The 20,243-nt window shown below is 33.3% G+C and overlaps 2 protein-coding genes across 2 annotated transcripts; both read right to left on the bottom strand.

Annotated features, from left to right (window-relative positions):
- Positions 1 to 1,268: 1,268 nt before the first annotated feature.
- LOC129302194 (uncharacterized) lies at positions 1,269 to 7,192 on the bottom strand. The gene is made up of 6 exons (XM_054940898.1): positions 7,069 to 7,192; positions 6,799 to 6,974; positions 6,435 to 6,569; positions 5,355 to 5,480; positions 5,002 to 5,106; positions 1,269 to 1,658 (listed from the first exon to the last, which is right to left on the bottom strand). Exons 2-6 carry the CDS (start codon positions 6,943 to 6,945, stop codon positions 1,494 to 1,496), a joined length of 678 nt encoding a protein of 225 aa, XP_054796873.1. The 5' UTR covers positions 6,946 to 6,974; positions 7,069 to 7,192; the 3' UTR covers positions 1,269 to 1,493.
- A 1,215-nt stretch (positions 7,193 to 8,407) lies between these two features.
- Positions 8,408 to 12,410, bottom strand: LOC129302109 (BTB/POZ and MATH domain-containing protein 4-like). Its single transcript, XM_054940784.1, has 4 exons — positions 11,714 to 12,410; positions 9,601 to 9,946; positions 9,163 to 9,442; positions 8,408 to 8,864 (listed from the first exon to the last, which is right to left on the bottom strand). Exons 1-4 carry the CDS (start codon positions 12,106 to 12,108, stop codon positions 8,677 to 8,679), a joined length of 1,209 nt encoding a protein of 402 aa, XP_054796759.1. The 5' UTR covers positions 12,109 to 12,410; the 3' UTR covers positions 8,408 to 8,676.
- Positions 12,411 to 20,243: the final 7,833 nt, after the last annotated feature.

Raw genomic sequence — 20,243 nt, 5'->3', positions numbered from 1 at the left:
TATTATAATTCATATTAATCGGATTTGATCGTCATAAATGCGATCCATAATCTAACTTTTTAAATTATGATTTAACTTTGGTAATACTTTCATGTAATAGAAATATAAAATACCGCTCACACAAAAAAAAACAGAAATATAAAATAATATATAAATAGAAAATAGAATATGTAGTCCGGATGATAAAAAATGACGAAGTTTGATGTTCGGTGTGCCTTTATAGGACAGGATTTTGGAGTATGTGGCAACCATTTAATGCCTTGACGAGGAGCCGGATAACTGATAACAAGCATATCACCAAGTGGAATATGGTTGGATTCTTTTTTTGCCATAAAACAGACTAGTCACGGGCTTCACAGTTTGAGTTCCATTATTCATTTTATAGTTTTTTCCTTGCCTATCGTACCAAAAATAGCAATGGCTAAAAAATTTTTGGGCCTGAAAAAATACAGGCTAGAATGCAAAGCTCAGAATTCCTAAAAGCTAAAGAATCGGACTGCAGTGTGCTTGTGGAACTCATAAAGAATGAAACTAATGCCAGGTCATCACGCAGCCTAGTCTTACTTCCGATTCTTGACATGCTGCATTGGAATTGAAGCATAAATGTACAGCATGTGGCTCGCGAGCAGAACCAAGTTGCAGAGTTATTGGCCAGAGAAGGACTTGCTGCTCCTTTTTATGATATAGCTCCTTCCTTTTTGACAAACTAGGTTAACTCAATCCCCCCTAGTGTAATCTCTCTATTTTTGGGACACTTTTACTTTGGCCATCTCTTGTACCCAAAAAAAACCTGCCCTTTCACAAGTTAATTAGCTCCAAATCTTCCTGTTTTCACCATCAGACAGTTCATTTAACTGCCAAGAATTGTACCAGCTTAACCAAAAATCTTAAGTTCAAGCTCTGAAAATGCAGTTGCATTGTAGGTAGAGCTTCCACTCGAAAAAATTCCGACCCAGCTCAATCCTGATTAGTCTGAACTCTGTTAAAAGTCCCCTAATCTGAAGGTGGGATAGACTCAGGATATCAACACATAGAAGTGAATCCTATCCAAGAAAACTCGCAACCAAGATGTCTCCACCTTTGAATCAGCACAAGCTCAAACTCCTCACTCTTCAAAACTACTGTCCAGTGTCTACTTTCTAACCAAAATTCTAGTCAGTAAGCCTCAGTTAACCCTTGGTAACTGGAAAAGAGACATGAGAAAAAAGAATGAAGGCGGTTAAAAAAAAATATTTTTACTGTGCATGATAGGTGGCCAAACGACTTAATTGAAATGATAAACTCCCATGTTCATGAGAAAGTTTTCCTATTTCCATTCTCAATTTGTATTGAACAAGCCACTAAGTGTAAATCTGATTCCAGATTTTCCGACACCTAGAATGTTACACATAAATAATGTCAAAATCGAATGGTTGGGGATTCCCCCCCCCAAAAAAAAAAAAAAGACCATGAAAATAAGCAAGTAATGTCTGTAAATATTGAAACTAAAAGTTTTATTTGCTCCGAATTTTTATTTGAAGACTCCAATTAATGGTCCCCTCTGGTAGGGGAATGGACCTTGGCAAGAGCAGTGGCACTTCATATTCACCCACCTTTGATAAAGGCGTTGGAAGATGCAGGTTCTCTGGTGCAATGTTCACACAAAGCTGCCTAGCCACCTGGAAGTGCCATAAAGACCAGATCAGTTCAAGGAAAAAATCAATAGCTTCTTTCTTCTGTGAATTGATTACATTTAGGGCTTAAACAGAATTTCTTCTGTGAACTGATAACATTTAGGGCTTAAACAGAATGAGCAAAAAATAATTATTATTATTATTATAAAATAAAATCAAACTCAAAGCTAAAGCCTAACAACCGATTACTTATACACCAAATTTCACAACCTACAATCATAAAGCTTAAGAATAGGAGGCATAAGAGGGATTACATGTGAGATGTCACTGATTTCTTCAAACAGCTGTACATTGTAAAAGTACCAAACAAATCAAGCATATGGGATTAGTCTAACTTCCTTCCAATTGGGGGTCTCCCCATGGCATAAGAGGGAGAGAGCAGGAAGTTGAAAATATCTGCTCATAGAAATTTGAAATTTGAATGGCAGTTCCAGGTAAGAATTATTTATGAAATAGGTCATTTCATATTTTTTTATTGTCACATCAAGGTGCTTTCTTTCTTTTAATTCATTTTCCTTTTCTTATTTCTTGGTTTCTCCTTAAGGCCTTGTTTGGTATAATGGAATGAGGGGTGATGGAATGAGAATGTGAGAAGAAATGGCCCATTACCTCAGTTGAGGTAATCTTCATTCCATCACCATACCATGGGAATGGGATCCATTCCTCAGGAATGAAATTTTATGAACAAAAATATCTCTGGTTAATAATTGTATATACACAACTATCCCTCTTATTTTTGCCCTAATTTCACAAGTCACTCCGTCCAGCTCTTAGAACAAAATTTATCATTCTATCGAAAAATACGTGATAAGGAGGTAAAGGAAGCTCTTAAGAAAATGGCAAATGGTAGAGCCAACGGACCTGATTGTATATCTATCGAAGCGTGGAAATGTTTAGGTGAAGAAGGGGTGAGATGGTTAACTAAGTTATTTAATGTGATTTTACGGTCCAAGAAAATGCCTGATGAGTGGAGGAGAAGTACATTAATTCCTATTTATAAAAATAAAGGAGATATTCAGAATTGTACTAACTATAGAGGGATTAAACTCATGAGCCACACAATGAAATTGTGGGAGAAAGTAATTGAGCACAGGTTGAGATTGGAGACAAGTATTTCTGAGAATCAATTTGGTTTTATGCCAGGTAGATCAACTACAGAGGCGATTTATCTACTAAGGGGATTAATGAAAAAGTATCGTTGTAAAGATAAAGATCTACACATGGTTTTTTATTGATTTGGAAAAAGCTTATGACCGTATACCAAAAGAAGTGCTTTGGAAAGCATTGGAAAAAAAGGGAGTACGGATTGCTTATATTAAAGCCATACAAGATATGTATGAGGGGGTAAAAACTAGTATAAGAACGCCTAGTGGTCAAACAAAAGATTTTCCTATAAAGATTGGACTACATCAGGGATCATCTCTGAGTCCTTATTTGTTTAACTTGATTTTAAATGTTTTGACGGAACATATTCAAGAGGAAATCCCGAAATGTATGCTCTTCGCGGATGATATAGTTCTTATAGCAGAGACAAGAGAAGAGGTTAATTGCAAACTTGAGTTATGGAGGAGGACATTGGAGTCGAAAGGTTTTCGTCTGAGTAGAAGTAAGACGGAATATTTATATTGTAAATTTGGTAAAGGACTATTCGAAAATAATTTGGAAGTGAAATGGGAGATCAAATTATACCTCAAGTGGAAAAGTTTAGATATTTGGGAGCCATTATTCAAAATGATGGCGAAATCAGTGGAGATATTTCACATAGAATTCAAGCTGGGTGGTTTAATTGGAAAAAAGCTAAAGGAGTTATTTGTGACCGTAAGGTGCCTAATAAACTTAAAGGAAAGTTTTATCGTACTGCTATCAGACCGGCAATGTTATATAGTAGTGAATGCTGGGCTCTAACGGGACAGCAAGAGCATAAGGTTGGAGTAGCAGAGATGAGAATGTTACGATGGATGTGCGGACATACACGTAAAGATAAAATTCGAAATGAGAACATACGCGAAAAAGTGAGGGTGGCACCTATTGAGGAAAAAATGGTAGAAAATCGGTTGAGATGGTTTGGGCATGTACAAAGAAGACCAAGGGAGGCACCAGTGAGAAGAGTGGAACATATAACTTTGAGTCCGATTAAGAGAGGTAGAGGAAGGCCTAAGAGAACACTCTTGGAAGTTGTTGAACGTGATCTCTTAATTAATAATATTTCTAAAAGCTTAATAAATGATAGAGCACAATGGCGTCTTGCAATCCATGTAGCCGACCCCACCTAGTGGGATAAAGGCTTGTTGTTGTTGTTGTTGTTGTTGTTACTCCGTCCAGCTCTTGCCCCTCCCTTCAGCACCTTCTCCGTCACCAGCCTTCTTCATGGCTGTCCAACCTTCTTCTCCATCGATTCTTGCCGTCTGGCCTTCTTCCCGGCAACCCTTGCCATCCTACTCCTCCTCATCTTTAACCTCCTGGGCACAGTCATTCGAATATTGCAAGTTGCTGCCCAGTGACGGTCACTGCCTCTTCTTCCTTCTTTCCGATGTCACAAGTCTCCACCTTTGTCACTGTTTGCATATTCATCATCGTTCACAAGTTTTTGTCACAATCCTTCTTCATTGACCTTCCTTCATCACCATTTTCATATCTACTTCATTACAAGGTTTCCCCCCTTTCTAATCTTGCATATATTGATCTAATGATTCAGGTATTATGTGTTTAGATTTGAATATCTTGATGGATTTGATTTCCAGAAGTGAGAATATCTGGATTTTGATATGTAATCGTGCCTCCAGTTACTGCCATGGTTGAGGAAGGTCAACTAAATGGGAGAAGGTGTTGGGTTGTGAACTGTAACCGTGGATTTGCTTCCCCTTTTCTTTTCCCTTTTTTGGCATGAGCAAGGGTAATATTGTATTTTGATATTATAATTATAAATATTAAATAAAAATTATTCAAGCATTCCCATGGCAAACCAAACATGTTTTTAAAACTCATTCCATTCCCATTCCAGTTCCATTCCTTCAAAATTCATTCCAACTTACCAAACATAGCCTTACTCTACCCCCAGCAATCCACCTTTCCATGGAAAGGATTACATGTAAGATGTCACTGATTTCTTCAATTCAACGAATAAAGGCAACAATAATACAGCAAAAACAGTCCATCCAAAAATAAAGGTATGAGTTGGAATCTGAGGTCAGCCTTCCTACGTGAAAAATCAAACCAGAAAAAAAAAAAAAAACATGCAGACAAATTGACTATATCATGGAAAATATGCTCAGCAGACTGAATTGTTAATATCATGAAAAATTAAATTACCAAGACAAACTATTATTACCTCAGCCACAATAACATCTTTTGTTACAGCTGAACGCAATTCCAAGGGCTCATCTTTCTTTTCACGTGACTTTGCTTTCTGGGCGTCAATGATCCTCCGCAAGACCTGGTATTTATCACATCCAGATCATGTGAAAAGAAATACATTTTTGTGTGACACAAGAAGACAACTAGCTTGTCAAGCTAATACTACACTTTTATCACATCTGAGAACAGTTTTTCCCCCATAATCACGAAGGAGAATAACAAACATAAAGAAACTATGATCGAGGGAGAAAAATGATGTGAAAAACAGAATAATAGACATAGTCTTCATCAGTGATGAAAAGATCTGAAGGTTAAGCTGCTACTAACCAGCTTGGCTTTCACGAGGCGTACTGCTGCCTTTTCATACTCTCTCATTTTAACTTCTTTTGAATCTTCAGATAATTTAACTTCTTTTTCTTCTTCTCCTTCTTCTTCAGCAACAGGTTTGTAGATCTGAACCGTTAATGACAAGAAACTGCTAGTGAGCGATGAATAAAAGCTAAGGAGCCTGGCTGCTTAAATATGGTTTTGAATTAAAATGACAAAATTAGCTCAAGTAAGGGTTGTGTGTGTGTGTGTGAGCGCGCGCGCGCACCCCATGCATATAGCAACACTAATCAAACATGCATCTTTATATATGAAGAAATTGATTTTTCGTTCAAAAAATGTGTGTGTGTGTGTGTGTGTGAAGAAATTGACAAGAAGTCATCATATTCACAAGTCACGATATCGTCTCTAGTTAAAAATCAATCTAAGAGCTTCTGCATAAGATAACAAATTCCACATAGAATAACAAGTTCCTTCAACTTGTATTGATGCAATTTACTTCATTAAGTTTTGAACTGAAGAAAATAAGAAGATTGCCAATAAACAGTTGTCAGTGCCAGAAGGAACAAGCATAATATCTTTATTCTATACTTCACACAGGCACATGCACACCTGAGGTAAAAATAAGATTCACCAAAAATACATGAACTCTTTAAAACAACAACAACAACAAGCATTATACCACTGAGTGAGCTCAGATACATAGTTTACATTACACGATGACATTGAATTTTATTAGAAGATATAAAAAATAATATTAAAAAAATTATGTTCTCTCACGTAGCAGATATTTGACAGAAAACTGGAAACATATAACACTCAATTCAGAAGATTGTAAAAAGCACAGGTTTGAAAAAGCACAAGAGTAATCTTAAACAGCAATCCATATGTTAAGTAAATACGCTAGGAAGTCTCGGCACCAGATGACAGAGATTTTCTCCCTCGTGTAATTTGATGAATATTTGTTTGGATCAATTCAAGCACTGTAGAGTTAAATATCCATAATGATAAATGACCACATTTTAAGGCCCAGGATACAAACATCAATTTACTGATGAGATTAGTTCAAAAGATAAAAACCTTGCGCTGCTCCCTGATGAGATAAGCAAACTTGTCAGTATTTGGCACAGCAAGTAGCTTGGGCATTAGGTGGTTGCGAAAATATCCAGGAGCAACTTTCACTGTCTCACCTGCCTTCCCAAGCTTATCTATATTCTATATTTGCAGTTGCAACATCCACAGTAAGAGAGAGAGAGAGAGAGAGAGAGAGAGAGGATACACAAATTAATTAAAAGAATCGAATACAGAAACAAGAGGATAGAAACGTATGATGTTCAGTTGTAAAACGCATATACTTATCAAGGTTAATTAGAGAAACTGATAGTAAAGATACAAGAAATAAGGTTTTTCAAAATACAAAACAACAAAAGAATATAGACTTCACCGTTGCAAGGATGACTTCCAGTTTTCTGTATCTAAGTCCTTGACAAGCGTATAGCAGTGGGTTAACCACAGTATGAGAAGAGCTTTTGGGGTTCGCATTTCTAATAATATGCTGAAGAGCGTGTCTGCCATACGAAAGATAACCCATGAAGTTCCACAGTATCAAAACTACAACACCTTCCAAAGGAATTAGAGGATGTCAGTGTGTAGCTAAAAATTGAGTACATTCGAAGTCAACCCAATGACGGCGGCCATAGGAAAGAGATCTCACCATGGACTTCGACAGCGGCCGGAAGAGGGCGACAGTGAGGGAAGCGAGTGGCGACGGGAGACCAGAACTGATTCTGTGCTGCTTCCAAAACCCTCCAAATTTTTTGGCAAAAACCAAAAAAAAAAAGTAAAAAAACCAAAAGAAAGAAACCCTTCAAATTTACCTTTTAATTGTATTGTTAAAAAAAGAGAGGAAATAGATAGACCCTCCAAAACCAAATAAACCTTTTTACTTATCTTCAACTGGTTGAGAACTTGCAAAACTTGCTTTGGCCACCAAAACAGAGATGCAGTATGTGCAATGCAAATTAGATTTTCTTTTCTTTTATTTTTATATTAAAAAGGTGAAGTGAGTTAAGTTAAAAAGCTCATTAAAACCTCAATATGCTTCCAGATCAAAAAAATACTTACAAAAATACTGATATATCGCCCATCAACAAAATTTTCACATAGACAATGAAATTTAAATGCTTTTCTTTTTGGGTGTTTTTCCTTGTCTTGCCACCACTACCACTTCATTTTCCCATTTTTTATTTTCCATTTATCCTGCCATTACAAACAAATCAAAGAATATTCAGGTAAAGAAAAATCATTCAACTTACCAACAAATTATTTAAAATTTTAATATCAAAGCTATCCTCATTCACTTAATGTATAAGTCAATCCACAGGTTAGTTTCTTTAAAAGTATAATCTAATTAATATCTTAAAAAATAGAAATATTATAAAAAATATATCATTTGCATATATTGTATTATGTAAAGTTGATTTTAATTTGCACAAGGTGTCAAACCTCCTGTAATTTATTATAAGCAATGCAAGGGGTACGATTGGGCTCGAATAGGAATCCTGTCCAACTTTTTTCTCTTCGCGGTCTTAGGCAAGGAAATACCAACCATTGTTTGGCTGGACGGTTTTGAAAAAGAGAGAAAAGTTATAACGAATTTATTTTTCAAAAAATGGCTACATGTAGTTATGAAATTTTAATAAGAAAGATGTAAATTATAAGAGGAAGGAAAATTGATTTTTTTATTTAATTCAACTTCTCCATTTTTTAAAAATCAAAGTAATTATAATCTCCCTTCCTCTCCAAAAAACCCTCTAACTACCAATCAAGATCGTGGAGACAGTCATGCTCTATATGTTAGACATCAAAGCAAGCAAAGCAATCGTCATCTTTCTCCAGGATATTATCACAAGTCAAGGCAACTTTTACAGACACCTTGAGCTGTTAGGACGCTTCCTCTACAAGGTAAAATGCATAGGATGTTGGTGGGGTAATAACTTGAAAGATTTTTTCATACCCTGTTAACAAACGGAGGAGCAATTAAATGTGCAAAAATGAGGGTTCGAGTTAGAAAACCTAGGAAAGACAGAAGATGGCTGAGATAAAGAGGGTCAATCCCCTATCTAGTTCACCCTTTTCCATTAACTTCTATTCCTCGGCAACAAATAAACAGTTCTGGCCCCCCAAAAAAAGTCCTTGGTGACATTTACAATGTCCAGCATAAACATGTAGCTCAACTGCTTTTTTAAGACCAGTTATCATCATATCATGCCAGAGTTGGACAGAAAAGAATCTTCCCTCTTCATGCCCTTCGCTACATAGATCAGATTCTCAGCCTGACCCTCCTACCATTTGTATCACCACCATCTGAAAGCTGAGCCCATACGCTCCGAGACTTCCCCTCTGCACTGCTGCTATCACCCTCATACCCAGCAATTGTCTTCAGGATCTCGGACTGTAGCCAAGGGCATTTTTCTTTCAGGCGCTCAAAACTGTCTGACCTCATCACGGCTGCAACAAGACAGAAAAAGAATCATGATTTTAAAGAACTTGAAAAGTTGTAACCTCGTAGATAAAGGAAAATTATAATTCTCGCACAAGTGTTAAAGTTTCCTTCTTCCAAGTCGCAATAAGAATACACAATAGAAATGGCTTTGCTGTGTGTGTCCAAGTTCAATTCCAATTTAATTTTGACTTCTGTTTTGACTGAATCTCAGGTGGCTGAAGGCTGATACTGCTTGATAACTTTACAAGATATCACGCATGAAAATACAGTTCAGGTATGTAAATAATGCCCAACTAAATGTACCTGCTAGATTATAAGCAGCAAATTTTAGGCAAACAGCTTTTAACTCCATGGCATGGCATTGGTCAGCCAAGGTTAAAATGTCAGCTACAGAGCTCACATAGATGTCCTTGCAGAGTCGAGATTCACAAATCAGTTTAAGCCTCTCCAATCCATAATTGTCTGCTGCAGCCAACAACTTCGCTGCCAATGTCTCAGACACCATGGATTCGCTAGTTGAGGTTGAAAGATCCATATCCACATCTTCGGTGAAGGTATCCCTATACATAAAGTGCAGCATCGCCTGTCAAAGAAAAAATATTAGAAATTAATCACAAAGAAGAAAACACGACCAAAAGCAAAACACTTCCACCAAAATCAAATTTCTAACCCGAGTAATACTAACTGGCAAAGAGGGAAAAAAAAAAAGGGTAGTAAATAAACAACAGAAGAAGTTTCTACCTTAAAAACCTTAGGTTCTATATCTCTTATGAAAATCTCTTGTGTATCATCATCTGAAACATCAAAAAATCTAGACCAAAATTTTGGGGATCTAGCAGCCAACACCAACTTATGAGCAGGGATCTTTTCTCCAGAAATATTAAAAGTAACATCTGAACCTTCCACATTTTCCAATAGCACTCCAAACTGTGCTCCCATGTCAGATTCTGGGACCTTTATCACATTAAGCTGTGGACAATCTATAACTGAAACCACAACTCCTACTGTACAGTTGATTTTCAAGCAATCACCCTTGAGGTAGTCAGAGGTTTCAAGCAAAGACCGTCTAAAAAATCGCTTGTATCCCCTAAAATAAACACAAGAGAAACAAAATGTCCCACAAATGTCTAACAACAACGATTAACAGACAAAAAAAAAATTCCTTATGCATTTGATCACATTGTTAGAGTATCAAGTCAAAGAAAAGACAAGTTCAGATATGCCAGCTGGCAACTGTGTCAGTCCTTCTAGGCAAGAAACAAAATAGTTAACAAAATAAATAAAGGGCATCCACTTATACAAGGTGCTGCTAAGTTCAATTTTCAGTTTTGGGATCGATTGAAAGGCAGAGCCTTGGTCACTTTCCTTGTACATTGAATAGTAAGTTATGGCACAGAACTACAGAAGACAGGTGTTGGTTCCCAATATAAATGGAACTTTCACAGTTTAACAGTATGAGGAAATTATTAAATTAACAAACAAAAGAAAGTTCCTCTACCATAGAAAAAAATATTCTACGAGAATGTATGATGATATTGAAAAGAGAAGCAGAGAACAACAATAATTTTACATTGCACTGGACCAAAAACAAAGAATTGTTTATCAAACTTTTCGTCTCTTTTTTAATTTTATAAAATGAAAAATTATCAGAGCAAAAGTAAAGTTCTACTTATTCGAAAATAAAATACCCTCCCAGCTGACATGACAAGGCAAGACAAGACAAAGTGAAATATTTTGACGCACCTTTCGTCTTTATTGTACAGCTGAAGAATTTTGGGAGTTAGTTATAATCTCACGTGCACTGAGTTGTGCTATGTCACGATTGAGGTGGAAAGAGAAAGCTACAAACTGGAATTTTAAGGACACTCTCTTCTTTGATGCAGAACTGCGGCCTCAAATTTGGCGATGACATCAACACAAAGCATTTATGATGGGTTTAAAGAGGAATTTTGACGTTTCTTATACAAATAGATTCAACAAAGTATGAGCTATAGAATTAAAATTTTTCCCTCAATGTTTCCCCACTTAATTCCTATGTATAAGGTCACACATCTATTGCCTAGAAAGGTTAAATAGAAAGATGTCTGCTGAGTGCTATGCATAACAGCTCTATGATAACTAGCAAAGAGTGGAAAATTCATGAGGTTCCCAGTCTGATTCTTGTAGGCCTGAACTAACCTAGCTAAACCTTTTCCCTCAATCAACTGATTGACTTAGAATAATATGAGACAAACGTGTGAACAACCGGAAGAACAGCTTCATTAATTTAAGACAACAGACTATAATAATTATGATTTCAAGATTTTCTCCCATTTCTTTTAACTTTCACCCCTGAGGGACAAATGTAGAACAAAGCACTGAAAGCAATGAGGTTTATGGTGTTACTATTGTTACAACAAATATACTAAGACTTTTTTGCCTTTAAACATTATAGTTGTTACCAGTCTGCCCCGTGGCGTTCTGGAACGTTCTCTGTGGATGTTCTGTGAGGTTAAGGGTTCGAGACATGGGATGTGCTATACTCCCTCAGTTTCCTATTAAAAATTCTAGTTGTCCAAGATTTAACCAGGCTTGTTATATCTCCATATGACAGGTAACATATCAAAGATGGTGCAACGTAAAATCAAAATGGCAATACTAGAGCTGAATAAGTATAATCGCTCCAGGAAAATGTAGTATGCACCTCAGTTTGTTATTCGAATTAGTATTTCTAAGCATTAACCTGTGTGATTGCTTCATGGCCAGAGGGGGGTACCTTGCTAATTTTCAAATACTAAAACTCAATGAATTTAATAATATAGAAATCAAATTATCAATGTACTCTTAGAAATGAGTAGTCGATTGGAAACCATACCACATGCTACCCTTGTATTTGAGCGTATATGGACCGCTCTCAAGAGACCGGTCAAAATGGCTGTGAACCTTGTGCTTCCCTTGCCCGCTCTGGTCCACAAGTGTGAGCTCAAACAGTGCCCTCACATCGGTGCCCTCGCTGGCTAAAGCGATGAAAACCGAAACGTACGCTGAATTGTCCTCGGGGTTCTTGCCGTCAGGATAGAAGTAAATCGCCCAATCATAACCTCCAACAGAGAACAAATCGCTCGAAATGTGCTTTCCAACTCCCATCCCTTTCGCCAAAGAATACCCCTGAATCACAAACTTGTGCGACCCATTCACCGTCTCTGTGACCGACCTCGAGCTCGTCGGCGACACCTGGAGGCTCTTCCCCGCCGTCACGGTCGCCACCATGAGGTGGAACTTACGGGAATTCAAAATTCATGCACAAAGTGATCGAACGAAATCCCCAATCGCCGCTTTGATTTACGTGAGAAATTTAGGACGCGAAAAAGGAATTCGCGGGAAAAAAAAAAATAGTTAACGAATTTGCGGAATTTGGAATCAAAAAAGTTCGACTCTCTCTCTCTCTCTCTCTGCGCACTCAGAAAAGCGTTTTGGTTTTAGTCGGAAAAGGATGAAGGCGCACAGTGGCAGGGTGCATCACACAATCCAGAGTGTTCCCTCTATGGTTCAATTGGCATGTTTAAGGGGGATGCGATGCTGGAAATGCTCCTACATTCGAGAAAAATGAAACGTGCCCGTTCGTTAATTTGACGTGGCAACATACTATTTGATGAATCGATGTGTTACGGCTTCTCATGGTGTAGGATTGTACAGAAGAACGCTTGAGTTCAGACTTGGAGAGGGCTGTTTATTTAAAAATTGGCTCCCCCAGCCCCTACACTTTTCCCTCCATCTGCTCTCACTTTCTATTAAATTTGAATCGTTTGGATTTAATTTAAATAGTTTAAATTTAATATTTTTATGTTTTATTTTTATTTTATACATATTAAAATAAAAATATATGAAAATTATAAAAAAATTTAATAAATATGCTTGTTAACATGATAGTCCAAATTTAATATTAAAAATTTAAATTGATTATTTATATATACTTTGAATAATACACATATATTTTAAACATTAATTTTTTTAATATTAAATAAATAGAATAAAGATTATATTGCTAGTTTTTTACAATTTTATTGATTTGCATCAAATTCTTAAGTCTCCAATCTCTACTTAAAATCAAAAGATAAATTGGCATTGCTAGGCAGCCTTTCAAGTAACTATCTTGTCAAAGTAGGTTTTTTATAAGCATCGACACAAGAGATTTCTTTTGATAATAAGAACCCTTTTTCTTGGAAAGTATTATGGAAACTTAATTTACCTAGGAAATTCCTTCTACTCACATGAAAGGTATTTACCAAAGCTATTCCAACGGGTGATATTTTAAAGCATCACCATTTGTTGAGCAACGCCAAATGTGTTCTTGGTTGTGTTGTGACGATGAAAAATCTATTGATCATACTTTTGTCACTTGCCCTTTCTTCTTAACAATCTGGTTTAGTACTTTATCAGTCAAAACTGATACCTTGCTGCCAAAAGGTAATTTTCAAAATCTTTTGATTGCCCTGTCATCTCTTTTTGATGATAATCAAATTAACACCATCAAACAATTCATCATTTTGATTTTACTTATTTGGAGGAAGAGAAATGCTTCTTTTCTTTGCCCGATGGTATTTCTTGCCAACCATCTGATGTGATCTAACAATCGCATCATATTTGTAAAAATAGATTGTAACTTAAATTTTTGACGTTAACAATCCTTAAAAGGACACCTGGGTTACCTCTTTCAAGGAGCTGTAGTCATCAACCATCAATCAGTTGGAGTATTTGTAGTCAGAAAAAGAATGCCTCTGACCATACAATTTTCTTGATCTTTATTTCCTTTCAAAATTAAATCTTACAAACGATCAGCTGGAGAAAAAAGAAAAGAAGCAATTTTTCTTATTTCTAAAATTCCTGTCTTTACTCCCACATTTTAGGGATCCTTGCCTACATTGCCGATTACTACGAAGATCTACACATAACTTGTCATCAGAGACTCCATTTTCAGATTTCAATAATAGAAGAGCAAAGCTGCGTAGTCAATTCAGGAATTTTCTCATTTCTTCGATTCTTCCCTCGCCTTACTTTTTTTGTTCTCATGTGTTTCCCATTCCCCAATCTCCCTGATTCTATATGCCTTAATTTGGAGTTTTAATTTTGTTATGACTTTCTGTGTACTTTTTACTTTTTTATAATATAATTACATTTGAATTCAAAAAAAGACACACGAATTAAAACATCATCAATATTAGTTTTATTAGCAAAAGTTTATTATAGTTAGTAAGAATTTGATGCATAACTCACACGATTGTAAGATTAAATTTCATGTCAATATGAAAATTTTTATCTTTGAACAATCTATAAGTATAACTATAAGTATTTTTTTAAACTTAAAGGCATATTACGATCTTGTTTAGTCTATGAAATCCAACTTAATTGAACTTTCCTTTCTTAAAAAATTATCATCAAATTTTGTACCAAATGTACAGGAATGACACGCAGCTTTCTTGTTCAAATGTTATAAAATCCACTTTAATTTAAAAAACAGGTTGAATTTATTTCATAAATTTGATTAGATGTTTTTTTAGATGTCTAGTGGTTTAAAGTAGAAGTTAGTGGGTGTTTTTTTTTTTTTTCTCTCCCCAACGGAATACTTTCATTCCAAACTTCAGAAACTAAAAACGTGTAGTACAACACAAAGTATCTAAGCAAAAGCCAACTAAGGCAAACAAGAAAAGCAACGATAGAAAGCTAAAATGCATAATAGCAATAGCAAAGCATTCAGCCACCATCATCCGAGACAGCAGAGGAGTTCGTGACAGTAGAAGACTTCTCACAGTTAGTGCCATCCTTGGCTAGCAAGATGAACCAAGAAGGTGATGGTGAATACTACAAAAGACCCATCCTATCGACTTAATTTTTATAAAAAATGAAGCGATTGAATCAAGCTCTTCTCATATCTAGTAATATTGCAATTCAAATTGTCACTTTGCTTGAATCGTGACATAGATTTAAACGAAACCTTATCCTTTTTCTCTTCCTCTTCTATTTCGTTGGCATCATTTTTGTAAATTTTTTCAAACAAGAACTCCTTTAGCCTTTTCTTTTTGAGTTGAGATTGAGAATGAAGGCAAAAAAAAAAAAATTGGAGAGATTGATGTGTTGTAAGTCCCATAACTCTGAACATAAACATGTTTAGTCAAAATTGATAGGAAGGTGCTGGGTGGTTTTCTTTTTTATAATAGAAGCTATCCAATAATTCTTTAAAAATAGTTTATAACTAAATTTGCACATTTATTTGCGGAGATGAAGTGCCATGAGTCATGCTCAATCAAAAAATGTGGGTCCCACATGAAAAGTTAAGGTTCGTCAAATAAAAGTTAATGGAGGCTATTAGATGTTCTATATTTTAAAGTTGATAATTTATTTCACATCACCTTATAGTATAGGCAAACTAATGCTTCTGAAAAAATAATTGAGGACTAAATTTATACATTTATCCATTTCTCTATTATGCTATGCGAGGGATAAAGTTCTGATATAAACAAAAGATAATATTTTTAGTCTTCGGAATTATATTAATTTCTCTATGTTATTGTTATGCTGCCAATTTCTTGAAAATTCTTGGTCTTTATGAGGGCACAAGCGCCTATGGATCCTAGCAAAATTTATGCTTGTAGGGTAATTTATATTTTTAAATTTAGGATTATGTCTCAATTGAGTATTTCATACTATCTTTTGGAATTATTTTCAAAAATAAATCTTTGTTTATTTGGGTAACTTCTAGAAATTCTTTCGATTATTAGTCCTGTTTGCTTAAAATTAAAAAAATAAGCTATTTTTAGTAATTTAAAAAATATTATAAAAATGATATATTTTGCAGAGATTTTAAAAAATTCAAAAATTATATTACATTTATTTACAATATAAAAAATCACCTTTTATTAAAGAGAAAGATGAAAAATTCCTATACTCTTTTCTAACCTTGCACGCAATATTCCAGATTCATAACCTAATAAGCGCTGCATCCTCATCAGTGTTTAGGCTGACCGATTCATTTTATTTTAAAATGATCCCTGTTGTTTTATTTTAAATTAGTTTTTATGTAATTTTTAATATTGTATTTATTAGAATAAAAAGTTAAAAAAATTAATATTAAATCTGGACTATCTTTTATACTAGTTAGGGGATGAGCACCAAGTCATTCATCACCCATATGAGATATGGATGGTTCCCACTTAAAGCTTTTTTTTATTTTTATATTTATCAAAATAAAAATAAAATTTTTTAATAAATTTGTTTATCATCAATCTGACTAATACATATTTATGGCCCGTTTGTTTTAAAATTAAAAAATAATTTTAGATAATATAAAAATTTTATAAAAAGATATTTATTTTATAGAGATTTTATAAAAAATAGATATTATTTTATATTTAGTTATACTAATAATAAAGTAATTTTTAGTTAGGTATTTTAAATTTTATGATATTTTTCTTAATTTTTATTTTATAAAAATGATTTATCATTCTATTATTTCAAAATTTCATGATATTTTTGCTTATCTCATCTCTTTAAAACACACCCTTTCATTTACTATATTAGATTATTTTAAAAAGCTACTTTAAATAGCTTCTTAAAATAATTAAAATTTTTTTATTCTAATTATTATAAAAAAATTTGAAACAAACATAGTAAAAACTTACAAAATAATTTTTTTTCAAAAAATAAGTTATTTTTTTAATAAAATAAGTTAAAACAAGAGAGCTCTTAATGTGGACTTCTAAATTTAATGTTAAATTTTTTATAATTTTATAAATTAATTATTCAAATACACTTTAAACAATACATATATAATTTAGATGGTACACTTTAATATTAATTTTTTATAAATTGACCATTTAGATATATTATAGATAATATAAATTTAATGTTAATTTTTAAATAATATTTGTAAATTTTTTTTAATAAATATAATATTAAAAATATTTAAAAATAAATTTAAAATAAACCACAGAAATCATTTTAAAATAAAGTAAAGGGCTTCGATTAGCTTGAGCACTGATGAGCATCATGATTGAACATCGAATGCGAACACGAATATTCCTCTGCTCTTTTAGCTTTTTTTTTTTTCGCATGTTGATTCTATCTCAACTTGCTTTTTACACACTAACGTATCCCTCAACTTTTGACATTCTCGCTTTTACAATCCACACTGACCATCGCTCTTCACCCTCCTTGACGCCACCTACTGTTCAACTAATCAATCAAAATCAAATCTTGATGAAGATTCTAAATTGGGTCTCTACAAGGAAGCTCTTTGCTCAAAACAGAGCAATCTCGGCCACAAGCATGGAGTTTCTCTCGAGAAAGAATATGGTAGAGCCAAGAATATGAATTGTCTTCTCCAAGTAGTTATGGTTGAAGATTGGATGGAAAAACAAAGCTCCCACAACTTCTCAAATTCTAAGTCATGAGAGTGTTAACTTTATATATCAATTCATGCAATAAATAAGATTGAGCAAAGTAATATGTGCGTATCTGAAAAATTCATAACCGCTTGAAATACCTTAATTATTTCAAGTATAAGCAAATACATAACCTACTAAACTCTCGTAGTTTTCAAATAATTCAGAGATAATAAAACAATAAAAACTATTTTATATTTTTTTATTATTGACTGATTAGTTTATATGAATCAAATTAGTGACTACTTTAATTAATTAATTATCTCACATTATCCTTGACCCAATCAGTTAAGAGATAGGGAATAACTAACAACTACAGAGTTATAGGTTGGGCCTCTATCTATTGAGCTCATTTGTGTGATCCACTCATCATCATTCACACAAAATTATAAAAATTAATTTATTTGAGTTTATTAATTAATGTAAATTTATAAATAAATATTTCAACTGAGTGTTCTTCTACTTTGTGAAGATGAGAAGGGTATGGATCAGTAAGTGAAGCAAATTGGAGGAGAGGGAAGAAAAGATCGCTAAAATTGAGACTTGAGATGAAAAGAAGGCAAAAGATGATGTGGGAGAGTGAAGTTGCAGAATGTTGAGATTTTTTTTGTCATGGCTTATTTCAAGAAGTTAGTCATCTCAGCCTCTTGAAATAATTAGATACATGTATTTTTAGATTCTGATTATTTTTAAAATATTAAACAAACCTGTTAAATTTTGCCAAAAGTGCTTTCTTTTTCCCCCCTAAAAAAAAAAAAACTTAAACGAATGAGGCCATTATTATGCTATGATATGGACAAGGGTTAAAATTTATTTTTGTCTCTAAACTATACTTGTAGTATATACAATGCACAACATGAAAAGGCACAGTCTAAGGAAGGCACTCTGTCATTTTTGACGCGTCAAGCACATTACAAACATGATGCCCTCCAAGAATATCATGGTGAGAAAAGAAGTAACAATCCATCAGTATGGGTGTATAGAGTCTAGAGTTACATGAAGCCATAAAAGAATGAGCAAAGTGTCTAAAGTTACATGAAGCCATAAAAGAATGAGCAAAGTGTCTAAAGTTACATGAAACCATAAAAGAATGAGCAAAGTGTAATATATCTGTTGGATTTGCTACACTGGCCATTTTTGGAGCTTCAGTGGCTTGATCTTTCTGCATGTCTCTCAAGTTTCGATGAGGGTTAACAGCAGGACTTGCCCCTGGTGGCTTAAAATGATATCTTTTTAATTAGAGCACAAAGCGTCACCATCTTGAGCATGTAGACAAGAAGGTTTTAGTGGCGGCTACAATACCCTTAGGATTTTGTTTTTTAATATTCCCATTTGAAAAGACAGAAGACAATTGTTATGTGACTTTAATTGACGTGAAAGCAAGATATTTAATTACTGTTTAAGGGATGAATTTATTCTTTTAGGACATCATATGGAGGAGAAAATGTTAGGAAGATATTAGTAAATTTTTATTGGAAGGTTTGATAGCAAGCATAGAAGATAATAACAAATATAGTCTCTTAATCAGTCCATACTTGGTAATATTACTTTAGTATACATTTTGTTTGAAAAGAAAGGTGCCATTGTTTAAAAAATACGTATTATGAAAAATATACTCAATTTATCATTTTATAAGCTTTAAAACATGGTGGGAAAATAATTAGATTAACAATATGTCTTCATTACACCCACAATTTGCATGTTAATTTTAACAAATAATTGGCATGATTAATCCATTATATCTCAAATTTTTATGAAAAATGTAAAAAAATTAATTGCACATATTTAGATGAAGTATCCTCACTTAATGTTATTGATATCTAATTAAATAATACTCCTCGTGGAACGACGTATGAGAAGTAAAAGTTAGTTTGAAAAGTAACATGTTAGTATTTAAATACTTTCAAGAATTTACAACTTTATCTTTTAAATTTATAATTCTGTCTTGTTAAATTGTAACTTATTTTTCCAATTTCAATGAGAAACACAAATATTAAATGATTAAATTTTAAAAAGAAATTCACAGCTTTGACCCTCAAATTTGCAATTTTGGCCAAGTGAATTTGCAACTCATGCTCCATTTTTTATTGATATAAACATGTTGAATTTCATAAAAATATTACCTAAGGACCCATGGGATTCACTTTAAATTTTAATATTTTCTGGAATTTTACTTAAATAAAACGATTTCATTGTAATTTAATTGTCATTCTCCTAATTAATATTACAATGCCAAAACTTTATTTATATGTATTATTTAACAAGAGAAAAATTGATATCTATATCTTGTTGTTCATACTTCAGCTAAAATATATATTTAATCTTTTAACTTTATATAACGTTATATTTTAGTCTCTTTATAAAGTATATTTTCAGTTCTTTAACCTTAATACTATTAATTTTATCTCAAAAAATTTTTACATTGAATTTTCAAATATTAACAAAATATTTTTAAATATTAACATATTAAATTTAATTTTTTTAACATAACAATAATTGACATAAAAAATAAGTATTTAAAACTAATGATGTTAACATTAAATACTAACAAGATACTTTACAAATTAAATGATTAAATTAAAACTTTATATAAAATTAGAGGATTAAAAATATACTTTAACCTTCACTCTTCCAAAATGTTCAGTTCATTTACGCAGGCTTAAACAAAGTGGAGTTCACTAAGGAATGCAACATTACGTTTATATATAAATTTTCTGTGAAAGTTTAATTATAATTGTGTAACTTTTTATCAGTTTTATTTCAATGATGATTGCAATAGACAATTTTATGCCATAATAGTGTTGAATTGTTGAACGGCGAAGAATTTCGCAAGTCTTCATTTTTACAAATTCAATGTTGATTGCTTAGTTGAATATCCAGAATTATGTTTAATAGATTTTGAAAAAGGCAAGAGTTGATTTACTATTCTTATTACTTCATATAAATCGATGAAAATTAAATATAAAA

Source organism: Prosopis cineraria, unplaced genomic scaffold, assembly GCF_029017545.1.
Source record: "Prosopis cineraria cultivar Desert tree isolate PC_DT_omini unplaced genomic scaffold, ASM2901754v1 PC2, whole genome shotgun sequence".
In the NCBI taxonomy this organism is placed as follows: Eukaryota; Viridiplantae; Streptophyta; class Magnoliopsida; order Fabales; family Fabaceae; genus Prosopis; species Prosopis cineraria.
This window is presented reverse-complemented; position numbering and strand designations above follow the sequence as displayed.